Consider the following 16076-nt stretch of genomic DNA (forward strand, 5'->3'; position numbering starts at 1 on the left):
GCAGCTGGTCACAGAGGTTGAATGAGAAGTTCGTGTTAGGTTTTCTGCAGGGGAGAGTTGCTATGGCAGGATTTCTGCTCATCACTGTGCTTTTTTATCTGAACTGTGGCTCATTTGTTGTTGTTATAAGCAGACCTGCAGATGGCACAACCTCAAGGAGAGCCACTGTGGCTTTAAACACAGCTCTAACTTCAACTGAGAGCCTTTTTTCTGCAGGGAAACCCAATACCACTGAGGTTCCCACCGCAGGATTCACAACTAGGTATCGTAAGTCAATAAGCAAACCCACCACAGCTCCAGAAAGTCTGAGTGAAGCTGCTGGTAAAACAACTGAAAGAGAAGAAGAAGGTCCTCCAGAGTTGGGTGAGTGGACACAAACTGATATTTATTTCTGTTTTTCATTTTCTTTAATGCTGTTTAATCTCAAATTGATGACAAATTGTTAAATTCAAAGGGTTCTCCTTCATGGAAAAGCTTACATGAGAGCAAATGAACTCCACTGATTGTCCTTTGGTTTTACTGGTCATTACTTTTCCCTTAAGCAAAAAGCCTATGTGGTAAAGCAGTTTCAGTGTAAATGCATCATGGTGACACTGAAAGAGAACAAAGCAGCCAAAACTTTAATTCAATGTAAATTCTGCTTTGAAAGTTAGATGCAACAAACTGTCTACCAACTCTAATCATGGTCGCATTAATCACTGATGAAGCGACAGACTTTCAACAACAACTTGAAGCCACAGTTTTGTAGATACTCGGAGTGTAAAAGGACTGTGTTAGTGTTTTCATATCTGCGGTCGGAGAGTCATTGTCCGAGGGCTGGGGGAGGATGTTCCACATTCTGCAGAGGGTGCAGTGAAACATTTTAGCCGTGTGTTTCCGCTGATGAAAACCAGATGTGCTGTGCAATGCCTGAGAGCAGAAAACAGAAGGCAACTCTTCTTAAAACCAGTCACATGTAATGTTGGTAATGCAGGAATATTCCACTGCACAGCGAGCAGATGCATATCCAGAACATCTACTGCAGGGGTTGTTAGTTTGTTTATTGAGCTCGTTATTTAATTCAAGAAGGACAGTGCATGTTAACTGTCTCACAGACTTGGGGCACAGGGAGTAACATCTTGTTTGCTTTCTTGGCAAGAGTCATCTCACCCTCAAAAATTAAACCGTACATTATTATTATAGCATGAAAAAATGATGGACAGCACCAAGAAACAGCTGGCCTTGTCTCCATAGTTAAATATTTTTGAATTTTTAAATTTGATTGTTTGTGCAGGGCTTTTTCCCGTTTCTGTGTTAAAATAAGCAGACCAATTCATTATTAATAGAAATATATGAGAGTCTCATCTAGTTCTCTGCAAGAGATTGAAATATAGCTATTCCAACCCCCTGAGCCACGATTGCCCCGTGGCTCAGGGGGTTGGAAATCGCATCTGTAACCGCAAGGTCGCCGGTTCGATCCCTGGGCTCTCTGTCCTGGTCGTTGTGTCCTTGGGCAAGACACTTTACCCTACTTGCCTACTGGTGTGTTGGCCAGAGGGACCGATGGCGCGATATGGCAGCCTCTCTTCTGTCAGTCTGCCCCAGGGCAGCTGTGGCTACAACTGTAGCTTGCCTCCACCAGTGTGTGAATGTGAGAGTGAATGAATAGTGGCATTGTAAAGCGCTTTGGGTGCCTAGAAAATCGCTATATAAATCCAATCCATTATTATTATTATTTTCCTTGAAAGCAAAGTTCCATTGTAAAGTGTCCTGTCTAAAATATTGCATATTGATGTGGTATGAGGAATGCATGCCCTGTTGTGTATCAAATGGTTTGCTTTTTTATAGCAAAGAGGTCCACCAGAGGCATTAAGGTAGCAAAGAAGCCCAAAACGGTCCTGAAGAAACCCAAAGTCATCGGCAAGAAGCCAAATGCTGCTGAAAGAGCAAAACCCCAGGTCAAAAAAAGAGTGAGCCCATCAGTGGCCACAGAAACAGCCCCACGTATGTATCGGGGGTTAGCCCCAAAGTATACAGTATGCCCATCAGACAGGTTTGGTTGCTTTTTCCTGCTTGAAAGAGGTCAAGCTGTCAGGTCACACTCACACCAGGCAGCCACAAACCAAACTATTTCCTAAACTAGCTCAGATAAGAGCCATTTATGGGTTTAATATTGTGACAATCAAACTCAAGGCAGTGCTGAATGGAGGCATACTGTATATGTAAAGCCTGATGTATAACTGCTGTGTGTTACACTCATTCAGTGCAAGCTCAAACTAAAGCCTGGCAGCAGCTTCCATCCACCTGCAGCTACTTTTAAAAACACAGGTATTCATGATACAAACGCAAAATTGATTCATTGAAGCCCTTAAAAAGAAGAAAGTGCAGACTCAGACTTTTGCTGAACTGCTCACAGATTTCACCTTTCTGCTTCTGCCAGTCTTCTTTATTTACATTGGGAACACGATAAGCGATGATGTATTGTACCATATACAATGAGTTTCCTCCTCCTTCACTTCAATTTGAAGAGTTTTATTATCTTCCTCTAGCTTCCTTTTACTCTTAGCGTCTCTTGATTTTTGTCCCTCATGTATGATTGAGCCGAACTTAGTCCCTGTAGTTAACACACATCACAGAATAGAAGTGTTTTGTAGTTACTAGTGTGATTATGCACAGTCTGGTTTCTGCCGTGTGCATATTCCCTTGTATATACAGTACATATCTCATATTTGTGTACTAGACTGGAAATCGTGCCAGCTGAGTAAGCGTGTGTGTGTATAGTGCATCTGTCTGCATAATCTGTGTGTACAGAGGGAATGATCGAAGGTTAGCTCAGTGGAGGCTGGCTAGAAATAAATGCTTAGTAGGCAAGCTGTCATGTCATGTCAAATCAGAGCCGATGTTCGTTAAAATCCATGCAGGCCTGTCAGACAGTGCTGGGGTGAGATTAGCAGTGAGTGATATGACAGAAAATGTTGCATGTTGAGAATAAGTACGTGTCAAACTTATAATATTGCCTCTTCCTGGTTGTTAGCGGAGGTGTTTTCATGCCTTCATTCATCAGCAGCATGATGCATAAGTTAATATGAGTGTGACTTGACTTGAACTTTAGAACAACAGGAAGCAGCAAAGAGCGAGTCTGGGAAAAATGGGAAACCAGCACAGAGGTCAGATTCAGGGTCAGGAAAACATCTTCTATGGCTTCATTCATTTTAAATGAAAGATGAAATCTTTAGTGCTGGAGAACAATGAAAGACGCACAATAATGCTCTTCTACCTCTAGAAAAACTCCTGGTGGGATTTATTTACACAGTTAATCAGCTCAGTTGTGGATTCCTTTAATGTAGTCAAAGCTGAGTGTAATCCGGGCATCGTTGTGAGTTTGCCAGCTGTCTTTGGCTCCGCTTCAGAAGTTTGAGAATAAATTTGTGGTTTGGCAGGATTCCCGTGGTCAGCAGCAACAAAGACACATTTTGACTCACAAGCAACTCGAAGGAGATCCTACAGGAGTGCAAGGCAAAAGGGGGAAAGGGTCTTTACAGGAAATGCCATCAACATTTAGCATTCATTTATGCTACTTCTATATTCTGGCCCAACGCTTTTTAGCAGCTAATAAAGCTTCCTAAGAGGAGGAGGCATTTTGAACCGAGCTGAACCCAGCAGACAATGAGAGTCTGTCCGAGGACTCACGGCTGCAGAGCCCGTGAACAGGTTTACAGAAACCTCAGTGCTTCAGCTTTCTCTGTTTTCTACCTGCTGCCTTTGACTTAATTTGTAAACCCATCAGGGTTGAAGACACTTGAACAAGTGAAAATCTTAAAAACATAAAAGAATAATAGTTATGTTTCCGCTCAGCGTTCGTACAGAGGGGTTCAGATTTGCCCACTAAAAAGGTCAACAATAATGATGAGCATTTCCAAATTCATCATACAAGCGATTTTTGTATGGAAGCATCTGCCTTTTTATCTAATCTGCTAAAAAAAACGTGAAAAATGCTTTTGAGGGGTCAACTCTCAGCTTTTTATTCACGAGAAACGTGTGTGCATGTGTTCAGTAAAATATGTACAAGGCACGGTTATGTTTGTTTAAATGCAATGCATCCATGCGGCTGAATATTTTATACAATCACATATTGATGCAGGGCGTCAAAGCGCACTGAGCCACAAGTTCCTGGAAGTTTGATTTGAACATCTGCATTTTAAAATAATCTAACGTGCTTCAGTGTAAATAAGAAAACCCTTTTTTCCAACAGTGTGTTCTGTCTGATGGCACTAAATTATCAGAAAATGACAGTTCACAGATATTCTGTCTTTTAATAACGTTCTAAAAAAATCTGACTTCTACCTTTCGAACTCACACTTCTTCGAATTCACCCCTTCTCCTGTAATTTCATTCATAATTAAGTGAAATGACTGATAAAGCCCTGCTGGTTGTCTCAGAATGTCCTCCACTGGGTCTCGAGTCACTGAAGGTCAAAGACACACAGCTGAGGGCTTCGTCCTACAAGCGCCGAGGCCTGGGTCCCCACAGGGGTCGACTCAACATCCAGGTGACTGCGCAGAATTTAAAAAAAGATCCACCGCTGCACTTCAGGCTATACTTGCAGAAGCATCATAAACACTGTGCATTCCACTTGTGTGTGGCAGTCTGGAATAGAGGATGGAGATATCTATGATGGGGCCTGGTGTGCTCAGTACAGAGATAAGAAGCAGTGGCTGGAGGTTGACGCTCGACGGCTGACTCGCTTTACTGGTGTCATCCTGCAGGGGCGCAACTCCATCTGGAGGTCAGTGCTGGTGGGTTAGAAATCAGTAAGCCTGCTGGGAAACTGGTTTCAGGACAGAATGGAAGTATTGTTTCATTTTGAAGTCCAAGATAGTGTTCCCAAAGTCTGCCTACTGTGAGATGTTACTCAATGTTACTTAATTTAAGACACATAAAAGCAGGCTTTGCTCCGTCTTCAGTTTGTGCTCTTTTTCAGAAACCTGGTAATGTCTTGATTAAGTTAAAAAGTGTGTGTCATATCACATGTGCCATATTTACAACCCAGATGTGTGTTTTCTGTTCACAAACAGCTGGGACATTGTGCATACCTACAAGGTGCAGTTCAGCAATGACACACTGGTCTGGAAGCCATGTATGAACGGGACTGAAGAGGCTGTGAGTGAACACCCGAGCTCTGATCTTCCCTCTACTCTGTGTATACGTTTCACTTTCTAAGCTGGTTATAAAAGGAGTCACGAGGCCGTTCTTTGTCTCGGGTTTATCTGTTAAAGGTAACGGGTTAGCCTTTTGCATGTTTATGAAAGAATACAGGCCAAAATAATATAAGCAAACTGATCTATCACTTGACTTTTAGGGATTTTTTTTTTTTTTGGGGGGGGGGGGGGGGGGGTGTTTTTCTTGTATTTGTGGAATAACTTTGCGTTATTCTTACTCCCACCACAGAAGCTTGAACCCACTTCATGGACAAAAAAAGGAAAAGCCATTAGAGTTTAATTTACCCGCAAGCTGTTACCATCATTCCAACAAAGTCCTGTAAAGGAAAGTTTGGTCCATAGTGTTGACGCAGCACATTTAAAGATTATATGCTATTTCATTTTTACAGTGTGAGGGCAAAGTTTGTGACGTTCGGTTATTGAAAACTCAAAAACTGGTTTAACTGTGCAGATTTGTTGGGGTTTGTTCTTTCCCCTGCTCTGTCTGGCATGTGTGACTCAGCCACAGCTGGCACGATGTGCCAGATGTGCTTTGTCCAACCTTTTTCTTTCTTTCTTTTTTTCCCCACGGGGCTTTTGAATTCAGGTGGTGAAAATCAGAGGAGATCAAAATATGACAAGCGTGCACAAACTGACGTTAAAATTCACGGTTTGCAGTGATAGAGCAATGTGCTCATATTCAGTTATGAAAATAGTTTTTACAGTACAATTTTATATTTTTATTACTAAAAAAATCGTATTTGTATTATAGGTCGTTAACCTAAATGTGTCCTTGTGTCGCAGATATTTGAAGGAAACCAAGATGCAGAGACACCCGTCCTCGCCCTCTTCAACACTTCCACAGTGGCACGCTATATTCGGATCAACCCACAGTCCTGGTACCAGAATGGGACGAAGGGGCACATCTGCCTGAGAGCTGAGGTGTTTGGCTGTGCACTCTCAGGTATAAGAGGCCACTAGCTGGAAATAGTTTTTTTACATTCATATAGATATAAGTATTTAATTAAAGTGACACACGTTTCCCATTTTACAGATCCAAACAGTATCTATCCATGGCAGACAGAGCCCACAGAGTCCAAAGACAAGCTGGACTTCAGACACCACAACTATAAGGAGATGAGAAAGGTGTTTGTTTTATATCCTGAACATTTTAATGTGTGTGTGGTCTGCTTGGTCTGACCAAAAGCAAATATACAGAGGTTTCATTCTGTTGAATGAACTGTGCTGCCACTACGAGCTGTCTGAATCTGACGGTCAGAAAACAAACAACCAAAGCAAACACAGGTCCACCTTCCCCAAACATAGCCAGAGGTCTGACATGGCTGATTTATGGGATGTAGACGTATGAAATGTTTATACTCCACTTCAGTGACAAGAAGTTTCTCTGTGCCATCTAACTTACTTTGTATGTGTATTTTATGCGTTCATTGGCAGTTTTTTAACTTCAATTTCCTAAAAGAAGTGTTGGATAAATACTTCAGATGGTTCAAAGACACTCAGACTAAATGAGGAACCTTCAGATAATTAATTTCTAATAATCCGTTTGTAAAATAATTTACCCCACATTTTTATACATATCATTTGTTTCCCGCTGAGATGGGTTGAAATGATGCACTTGAATTTTATCTGAGCATCATCTAAGCTTAACACACTTCCAATGAGGCTACAAAACAGTTGCCCTTTGAAATACTGTGTCAGTGAAACACGTTTTTTTGTTTTTTGTTTTTTGTTTTAACAGCTGATGAAGTCAGTACAAGAGGAGTGCCCTGACATCACGCGCATCTACAGCATCGGGAAGAGCTATATGGGGCTGAAGCTCTATGTCATGGAGATCTCCGACAATCCAGGAAAACACGAGCTGGGTGAGACTTACAGAGAAATGTGAAAGCGGCAGGAGAGGGAAGCTTAACTCTAGGAAGAAAAGCTCATCAGTGAAATCATTTGGGTTTTTTTAACACAAATCAAAGCTTAATCTAGTCTTACTAGTTAGAAGGTTTCTGGTTTTAATCCCTGACTCCTCTAGTCTGGATGTCAGAGTATCCTTGTGCAACGCAAAAAAGCAGAAGACCCTAAATTCCCTGAGGATGGCAGTGGTGCTCTGTGCGTGTTCATGACGTCCACCTCCTCCTCACAGGTGTTTTTTAATTTACTTCTCAGAAGCTGAACTTCTTATTTCTAATTAGAAACATGGCACAAAGCTGCAATCATTATTTACTTATTGAGAGCTTGGAACACTGTGAAGAGTCAGGGCTTTGGCTCTTTACTGGTTTAAATCTTATCTTAAACTCAGGATTTTCTCAGCTATCACTAGAAAATACTCCTGCAGATCAGCTGTTATGACATCTGGAGTTCCACAGGCGTTAATCATGGAGCCTGTTCTTTTTTCTCTTTGTACATGCTCCATCTAGGTCAAAGTATTCCTCAACATAATTTGCCTTTTCATTGATGTCTATAATATTTACAGTTTTATTTACCGTTTAATCTGGGCAGACACTGTTTCATAAGAAAGCTCCAATCTAAAGCTTCAACTAAACCTTGAATCTTCCACATGGTGCTGTGCTGCCATGCCGCTTCTCCCCTAATGAGACAGTAAACTAAGAGGTCAGCAGGTCAGTATACTGGTTCTGACCGTGTCTTTCAGCCCTTCTTCAGATACAGTGCACTACTGTGTGAGACATAAACAGTCCAGAGTTCTCCCTCGTTTGCTTTAAGGTGTACAAATGTTTTCTTTGGCCTCATCGACTCAGCCCGCGTGGCAGCAGAGTGGTAGGTAGGGTATTTCCCGCCAAAAAATCACTTCAGGTTGTTATGTTGAAGTCAGTCGGGGGGAGGTTGGGGTCTGTTTGGGTTTAAATCTGTGCTCTTGTTTGGTTAACCACATCTTCTTCATTGTTCTTTTCTCTGATTTATTTTACGGTGCTGTTGATAAGGGTGGCTGTAGCTCAGGTGGCAGAGCAGGTCAGCCACTAATCTGAAGGTTGGTGGTTCGATCCCAGGCTGCCTCCTGGCGGCATGCCAAATATCCTTGGGCAAGATACTAACCCCGTGTTTGCCTACTGGTGGTGGTCAGAGGGCCCGGTGGCGCCAGTGTCCAGCAGCCTAGCCTCTGTCAGTGCGCCCCAGGGCAGCTGTGGCTACAATGTAGCTTGCCATCGCCAGTGTGTGAATGGGTGAATGACTGAATGTAGTGTGAAGCGCTTTGGGGTCCTTAGGGACTAGAAAAGCGCTATACAAATGCAGGCCGTTTGCCATTTACCATGATGGCTTTGTTGAAGCTGAGGTCATATTTAAGCATTCTCCACTGCAACGACTGAACATACAAGGTATGGACATTGAGGCTGTGGACAGCTACAGGTACCTTGGTGTTCATCTGAACAATAGACTGGACTGGACTCATAACTCAGACGCCCTCTACAGGAAAGGGCAGAGCAGGCTGTACCTGCTGCGGAGACTCAGGTCGTTTGGAGTGGAGGGCCCACTCCTGAAGAAATTCTATGACTCTGTTGTGGCTTCTGCTATCTTTTATGGTGTGGTCTGCTGGGGCGGCAGCATCTCTGCTGGGGACAGGAAGAGACTGAACAGGGTGATCCGAAGGGCCAGCTCTGTTCTAGGATGCCCTCTGGACCCAGTGGAGGTGGTGAGTGACAGGAGAACGGCGGCTAAGCTGTCATCCCTGATGGACAACATCTCCCACCCCATGCAGCAGACTGTGACAGCACTGAGCAGCTCCTTCAGTGGGAGACTGCGGCACCCACGGTGTGGGACGGAGAGATTTCGCGGGTCTTTCCTCCCCACTGCTGTCAGACTCCATAATAAAGACTTTAACTGATCAAGCACACACATCCATACATATGCAATAATACTAAGTGCAATAATCCTTTCTGTCATCGTTGTATTTTTACTCAGTTGTATATAGTATTTGTATTTGTATTCTATTTTTATCTTATTGTATATTTATTTTATTTTATTCTACTGTATATAGTATTTTATTTTATTCTATTCTGTACAGTTGTGTACTGTATTTATTCTTATTGTATTCTAATTTTTGCCTCATAACTTTTGCACTGTCCACTTCCTGCTGTGACAAAACAAATTTCCCACGTGTGGGACTAATAAAGGTTATCTTATCTTATCTTATCTTATCTTATAGAATATGACCTTTAAACATAGTGTGAACAAGAAATTGAATGCAAATCTGCCCCCATACTCATCTTATACTTGGTCCCCTGGTATAATCCCAGAACACCACACTGGGAGGGGTGATGATATCTCCCCCCGACCTGTCATCCTGGCTCCCCCTTGCCATAGCATGTGTGCTGCACCTCATCAATCTCTAGCTGTGAGAGCAACATGAGGGGTCTAGCCTAGTACCCTTGCTGAATACAGATGCCCCAGGTGAGAGTCTAACTTGAAAGTCCCACTCCAGAGGCGTGTAGTCTTACCAATACGCTATCCAGCTGCTATTATACTATATATATATCTCTCTATAGGTTGGATGGATGGGTGAGCTTTAAATCTGTGCTTTAAAGTGTTTTAAATAGCCTCGGAGCCATTTTCATATTTAAAATATATTTGCTTACAGCACAGCTCGCTGTTTGAAAACTTTCTGAGTGTTATGTGCCGTATTTGTTGTTAGCAGTGAAGTGAGCTCAGAGTCCTCCTCATGAGCATTTCTCAGAATAACATGTGACATTTCAGAGATACCTGCCATTGAATGTGCAGTATGTGGCCCACTGATCTGTGCAACTCTGCATGTAAAACATCAAACTGCACATGTATTAAAAGCTGTTGCATATGATATCCACTGCACATAAAGGATTTTGATGTGATTTGTGTTTAAATCTTTAAAGGCATTAACCAAATGACAAGTAAAAGTCTGGTATGAGCCAGCCTTCCCATCTCTGTGTTTGGCGCCCCCTGCAGGAGAACCAGAGTTCCGATATGTTGCAGGGATGCATGGAAACGAGGTGCTGGGACGAGAGCTCCTGCTAAATCTCATGCAGTACATCTGCCAGGAGTATAAACGGGGAGACCAGCGCATAGTGCACCTGGTCAAAGAGACCCGCATCCACCTTCTGCCCTCCATGAACCCCGATGGATATGAGATGGCTTTTAAAAAGGTGCAGGAAACTCCCCTGTCAGCTCTGAATGTCAGCACTAGACATGAGAGTAATAAATTACCAGAACTGAAAGGAGTTAATCCTGTTTTCTTTGACGTTCAGGGCTCAGAGCTGGCAGGCTGGTCGCTGGGACGTTACAGCTATGAAGGCATCGATATGAACCACAACTTTGCTGACCTCAACTCAGTGATGTGGACCGCCATCGAGCTGGAGACAGACCGGTCCAAACTCATCAACCACTATTTCCCCATCCCTGAACAGTACACCACCGAAGAAGCTTTTGTGAGACACACGAGTGACAAACACACATTTCACACACACGAAAAACATCTCCATCACCTGTTTTCCTGCCTCTCAATTTCATATTTTATTGTAGAATGATTTAAAACTTTGATACTTTAATGGCGTTTTAATCCTAACGGTTTAAACACGACGGTGACGGGTCATAGTATTTTTACATCGATTCAGTCCTGAGAAAAGGCATCAGTAAAAACAACCTGTACACGTGGACCAGGGTCATGTGGAGGCTTTCAGAAGCAGGGATAGTTCAAACCAAACATGTCTAAATTTAACATTTTATTTTTAACTTTAAAATTCTCTGACTGTCTGGGTGATAAATAACGATTTTCAGTATGAATTAATTAATTAAAAAACCATTAAACAAATAAAAACATTTTAAAAAATGTAATTTAAAAAATTAAACTGGAAAATAGAAAGAAAAAGGAATTTTTTAAAATAAAAACAGATATTTTAAACTTAGTTTTTCTAACAATAGGACAAAGTCCTTTTAATAAGCTTCCAGTTTTTCTTCCTGTAATTTTGTAGGTTTCACTCTTAGATTGTGATGAGTCATACCTAAATGTTTCTTATGGCTAATTTGTGCCTCCTTGTCTCCTCTTTCCTCCTGCCTGCGATCCCAAAGTTAATCTCAATACAACACATTGAAGGATGTCTTAATTCAAATGCATCTAGAGGGTAGAGGAAGAAAGGAGCTGCAGGAGGGTTATAATTGATGCTTCTTTGTTTCTTGTGGAACAAACAACAGCTAGAGCTTGTAAAACAGCTAAAAAGGTGGACAGATATCCACAGCATCATGTTTTCTGGGGATACCATCCACTATTTACTGCCATTAAAATGTCACCTAAAACAGAGTCGAGTTTACCCTGATTGCAAGTTTTAACAAACTCGCCACCTTTAACATCAGGTGGCGTCAGAGACCCGAGCTGTCATCAGCTGGATGCAGAACATCCCATTTGTTCTGGGTGCCAACCTCCACGGTGGAGAGCTGGTGGTCACCTACCCATACGACATGACACGGGACTGGGCGCCTCGTGAGCACACGCCCACCGCTGATGAGAGCTTCTTCCGCTGGTTGGCGGTAGTGTACGCCAGCACCAATCAGGTGACTGCTCCTTCCACGCTCTTAAACTACAAAACGCCTTAAAGAAAGTGAGTGAACAGTGTACTTTTACACGTAATATAAAACAGGTGATGTCCAACCATGACCGCCGGCCGTGCCACAACAAGGACTTCCTGAGATACAACAACATCATCAATGGAGCCGACTGGCACAATGTGCCTGGAAGTAAGAACGAGTGTTTTTAAAGTCAGATTTAAAGCTTAAATCTCTGTTCTGTTTCTTAAATTAACATTTAATTTTTATTCTGTTTATCTCCTTTATCAGCTTACAAGACAAAATTAATACCATCAGAATCTGCAGACAGATGTGACCTTAACTCTAACTTTTTCACTACCTAAAATTACTTATGCATTACTAGGTTACTTTCAGTCTGCTTAAATTTAATAATAGTATAATCATTTCTTTGTTACCTGTGAAAAACTGATTTGTTACCCTGTTAATCTGGTGCGCCTACCTTTAAGTCAGGGCTCTCGAACTCCAGGCTTCGAGGGCTGGTGTCCTGCAGGTTTTAGATGTGTCCTTGATCCAACACAGCTGATTTAAATGGCTAAACAACCTCTGCAACATGTCTTGTTGAGGTAATGAATCAAATGAACTAATCATTTGATTCAGGTGATTTGATTCATTTGATTTAGTGTGTGTTGACCCAGGGTGGTATCTAAAACCTGCAGGACACTGGCCCTCGAGGTCTGGAGTTCGAGACCCCGACTTTCAGTATATGTAGGTAAATATAACTGCACTTAATTTTCATTTATTTACAGAGGAATTAAGGCCTTTGTCATGGGCTGTATTACAAAGTGCTGCTGTCAAAATATTAAAAGTGTTTTTCAGCTTGCTAACAAACCTGGTTGCTCTGAAACTGATGGTATACATATGCACACCTATTTAAAAGTAAATAAGATGCTTTGGGTGAAATAGGGGAGACTAAATGGATAAAGACGATATTATACAACCTCTGTACCCTTAATGACAGGTTTTGACACCTATGTATTAGTAAAGACTTAGTTTGACAAACATTAGAATAGGTCACAGTTTTTTCCAAGGTCCCTAGTAAGTAGGGATGGGTATCGTTTAGGTTTTATCCGATACCGGTGCCAAACCGGTACTTTTGAAAGGGTGCCGATGCTTAAACGGTGCTCAAACCGGTGTTTAAAGAATGGAGAACACAAAATTGGTCCAAAAACCTCTCATGTTCAGCTGTTTTTTTGTAAAAAGATAACAATGTTAGCCTTTTCTGCAGCTATGGGGCATATATGGTATCACTCTTGGCTGGAAGCAGTGCTTAAACAATGGAAAAAACACAAACTTTGTCCAAAAACCTCTCATGTTTAACTGTTTTCCACTTTTTCTTTGGTCATTTTAGCCTTTTTGGCCAGGGTGAAGGGAGTATCTGTCATCAAACAAGAAGACAGCAGCATGTAACTACGACGGTGTTTGCTAGTTGCCATCATGGCACTGGATACCGGTACCCATCCCTACTAGTAAGATTCACAGGCGCAGATCAGCCTCACTAGCTTCATTTTGTTCTGAAAGCAGAGCTGAAATATGACTGAAACCTCTCGGGTCAGAACAGATAAACTAGGGTTTCTCCTAGCAGGTGACCAAAGATGTGTTTGATTTAGCTGAACATGACTATGTCTTTAAAAACATAAACTCAACACCAGAAAAACCTCAGCACAAAACATAACTTGGATTGAATAAATAAAGTTCGTCATATTTTTCTTTTTTACTTTCAGGTATGAATGACTTCAGCTATCTGCACACCAACTGCTTCGAGGTGACTGTGGAGTTGTCCTGTGATAAATTTCCTCACGCCAGCGAACTTCCCATCGAGTGGGAAAACAACAGGGAGTCTCTGCTGACTTACATGGAGCAGGTATATTACTTATAGGTTTAGTTTATGAACGGCTTGATTATCATTTTATTTAATTTTTTTAAAGGCTGTGTTTATTTTAGGTGCATCGTGGTATTAAGGGTGTGGTTCGCGACAAGGATACGGGGGCTGGAATAGCAGACGCCGTTATCAAAGTCGATGACATTAATCATCACATTAGATCAGGTACATTTTTATTTCACGTCAGATATTGAATCAGTTTTGGTGGTAAGAATAACAGAAGCAACTAAACATCAATAGCCTGTCAATAGATTCTGGACATTTTTAATTATTTCTTTATCATGATGTTAAGTGGAAATCTGATAACGTGATAAAATGTTGGCCCTTTTTGCATGTTTTATAATAAAGGAAAAAAATAAAGTTTTCTGGATGTTTGTGTATACTGTGATAGTCCACTGCACTGATACTTTTCCTCATGCCACCTTCTGTTATTTCCTTTCTGCAGTGGCCGATGGCGATTACTGGCGGTTGCTGAACCCCGGCGAGTATCGGGTGACGGCCACCGCAGAGGGCTACTTCCCCTCCTCCCGCACCTGCCAGGTCATGTATGACCACTACCCCACAATCTGTGATTTCCGCCTCACTAAGATGCCCAAAGAGAGGCTGAAGGAGCTTTTGATGAAGGGAGGGAAACTTCCCAAAGACCTGCAGCTCAGGCTGCGGCAGCTACGCATGCGGAAGCTGCGTGTCACCACCAAGGCAATCAACCGGAGACGCGCTGCTGCTGCTGCAAAACGGGCAAAGAGGGTGTGATAATGATCGTGATCAAAGCGAGAACAAAGCAGGACTTGGTTCAAAGACCCACCTTCGCAGGATTCACACATTAGAAATGTTTTTATCTTCTGCTGTGGAGCAGCAGAGCAACTTAGGAAAAAGTCTGCAGCGAAAGCCACATTAATTATTCTGATTTCTGGGGAAAAAAATGTATGTGATGTCATATTGTTTTCTTTGAGCTCAAGAGAATGAACACATTTTATAAGAGAAGTCAATAATTGAGTCCTTCTTTATTACATGATTAGTATTTGACCTTACAGTTAAAAATTAAAAACAAAACTAATTCACTTCAGAACACTGAGCTTCCACTTGACACCGTTTCTCATCTTTGGAGCGGTCGGGACCTCGGCGTCTACGGAGGGGAAAAGATGGGAAACAATAAGAGAAAATTTTAAATGGTGGCATTTAATATTTATCTGACTAAAAAGGTGAAACTAAGGAGAAGAGAAGTGACTGGCTAACGAAACAAATTGTGCTGACCTTGCTGTGAAGCTGCTGGTCTCTGCTGCTGTTGGAAAGAAGCCATGATGCTGTTTGCCGTGGAGTTTGGCCCAGTGAGCTGCAGAGCAGGAAAAGTTTAAGATTTATTTTTGGCCTTTGTCATTTTTATGACAGGTCAGTGGAGTGGGCAGGAAAGGAGGGAATGACGTTAAGGAAAAGGCCCACACTCATGCCGGTAGGACATGTCCACAATACCTTGCCTAGGTGACATCACAGTCAGATGCCAAACCAACTCATCTGGCTCCTTCGATGTGGAGGAGTAACGACTCGACTCTGTGTCCCTCCCAAATGATTTAAACCCTCACTCTAAAGGAGAGGCCAGCTCATAGCAATAAGTCAGATATGTCATACTTCTGAAGAACCTCCTGAAGAAACTACCACAGATTCCTCCGAGAAACATGTTTGAATTCTTTCTCAGTGACCGCAAAACACATGTCGACTGGTTGGGCAACTCCTACACACCCCAAATATCCTCAGGAGGATAAAGAGCTGGTCCAGCGGTCCACAATCAGGAAGAAAACCTGAATCTGATGTTCGACTAATGGAGAGACCTCTCCAGTACCCTGCCATACATCTTCCCAGGAAGGCTGAATAGTGCAAACCCCCCAAATAGTGTACCCTTATCCCAGGCAGGGTGACCAGCTCCCTTTATTTGTTCTCTTTCATAAAAGGTCCTTTTAGTGTATTTAGGATTCATGTAAGTTCATGTAAATTCATGTAAGATAGATCTTTAGATCCATACTAATGCACAAAGCCAAATGTGCAGAAAGACTGTTAAAGACAATGATAAGAACTATATTTACCGGGGCTTGGCTGGTCTGCAGGCCTTCAGGCCACACCTCAGGAACTGCTGCCTCCATCATCTGCAGAGCTTCATCGTAGGTCAGCTGCAGCTTTTCTGCCTGTTTGTCAAACTGGAACAGCACCAACACCTTCAGCAGGTTGTGGACTTCCTCTGTCAGGGGGAATTAACAAATAAGGTTTCACCTAGATGGATGTAACATCACTGAAGGGTACAGTGACTTATACAAGTCTTGAATTCTGTATTAAAACTTTTCTACTTACTATGTTTAAATTGCACACCAAGTCAGACCAGGAATTAATCTTTTGATGTCGAGTTCAAACAAGAGGAATGATTATAAAGAAAAACCTTGTGAAGGGGAGCAGCA

General features: G+C 42.2%; 2 protein-coding genes across 2 annotated transcripts in view; one reads left to right on the plus strand and one right to left on the minus strand.

Moving 5' to 3' along the window:
• Window positions 1–14621, plus strand: cpxm1b (carboxypeptidase X (M14 family), member 1b). The gene is made up of 14 exons (XM_026183886.2): window positions 1–363; window positions 4419–4528; window positions 4626–4765; window positions 5055–5139; window positions 5982–6141; window positions 6232–6323; window positions 6937–7060; window positions 10122–10318; window positions 10421–10600; window positions 11523–11720; window positions 11807–11903; window positions 13475–13614; window positions 13695–13797; window positions 14078–14621. Exons 1-14 carry the CDS (start codon window positions 63–65, stop codon window positions 14383–14385), a joined length of 2235 nt encoding a protein of 744 aa, XP_026039671.2. The 5' UTR covers window positions 1–62; the 3' UTR covers window positions 14386–14621.
• elp1 (elongator acetyltransferase complex subunit 1) overlaps window positions 14604–16076 on the minus strand; it is a 22740-nt gene continuing 21267 nt past the window's right edge. The window contains exons 34-36 of the mRNA XM_026183873.2: window positions 15711–15862; window positions 14887–14965; window positions 14604–14758 (exon numbers count right to left, since the gene is read on the minus strand). Coding sequence (XP_026039658.2) covers window positions 14691–14758; window positions 14887–14965; window positions 15711–15862 — 299 coding nt within the window. The 3' untranslated portion in view covers window positions 14604–14690. The remainder of the gene's footprint in view (window positions 14759–14886; window positions 14966–15710; window positions 15863–16076) is intronic.

Source organism: Astatotilapia calliptera, chromosome 2, assembly GCF_964374335.1.
Source record: "Astatotilapia calliptera chromosome 2, fAstCal68.1, whole genome shotgun sequence".
Taxonomy (NCBI): domain Eukaryota; kingdom Metazoa; phylum Chordata; class Actinopteri; order Cichliformes; family Cichlidae; genus Astatotilapia; species Astatotilapia calliptera.

What these genes read in the sequence shown, in the direction of transcription:
- cpxm1b (XM_026183886.2), top strand. Translation starts at nt 63, where the DNA reads ATGGCAGGATTTCTGCTCATCACTGTGCTTTTTTATCTGAACTGTGGC. An exon ending in AGAAGGTCCTCCAGAGTTGG is followed by an intron (nt 364 to 4,418) that starts GTGAGTGGACAC and finishes TGGTTGTCTCAG; the next exon opens with AATGTCCTCCACTGGGTCTC. An exon ending in GGGCGCAACTCCATCTGGAG is followed by an intron (nt 4,766 to 5,054) that starts GTCAGTGCTGGT and finishes GTTCACAAACAG; the next exon opens with CTGGGACATTGTGCATACCT.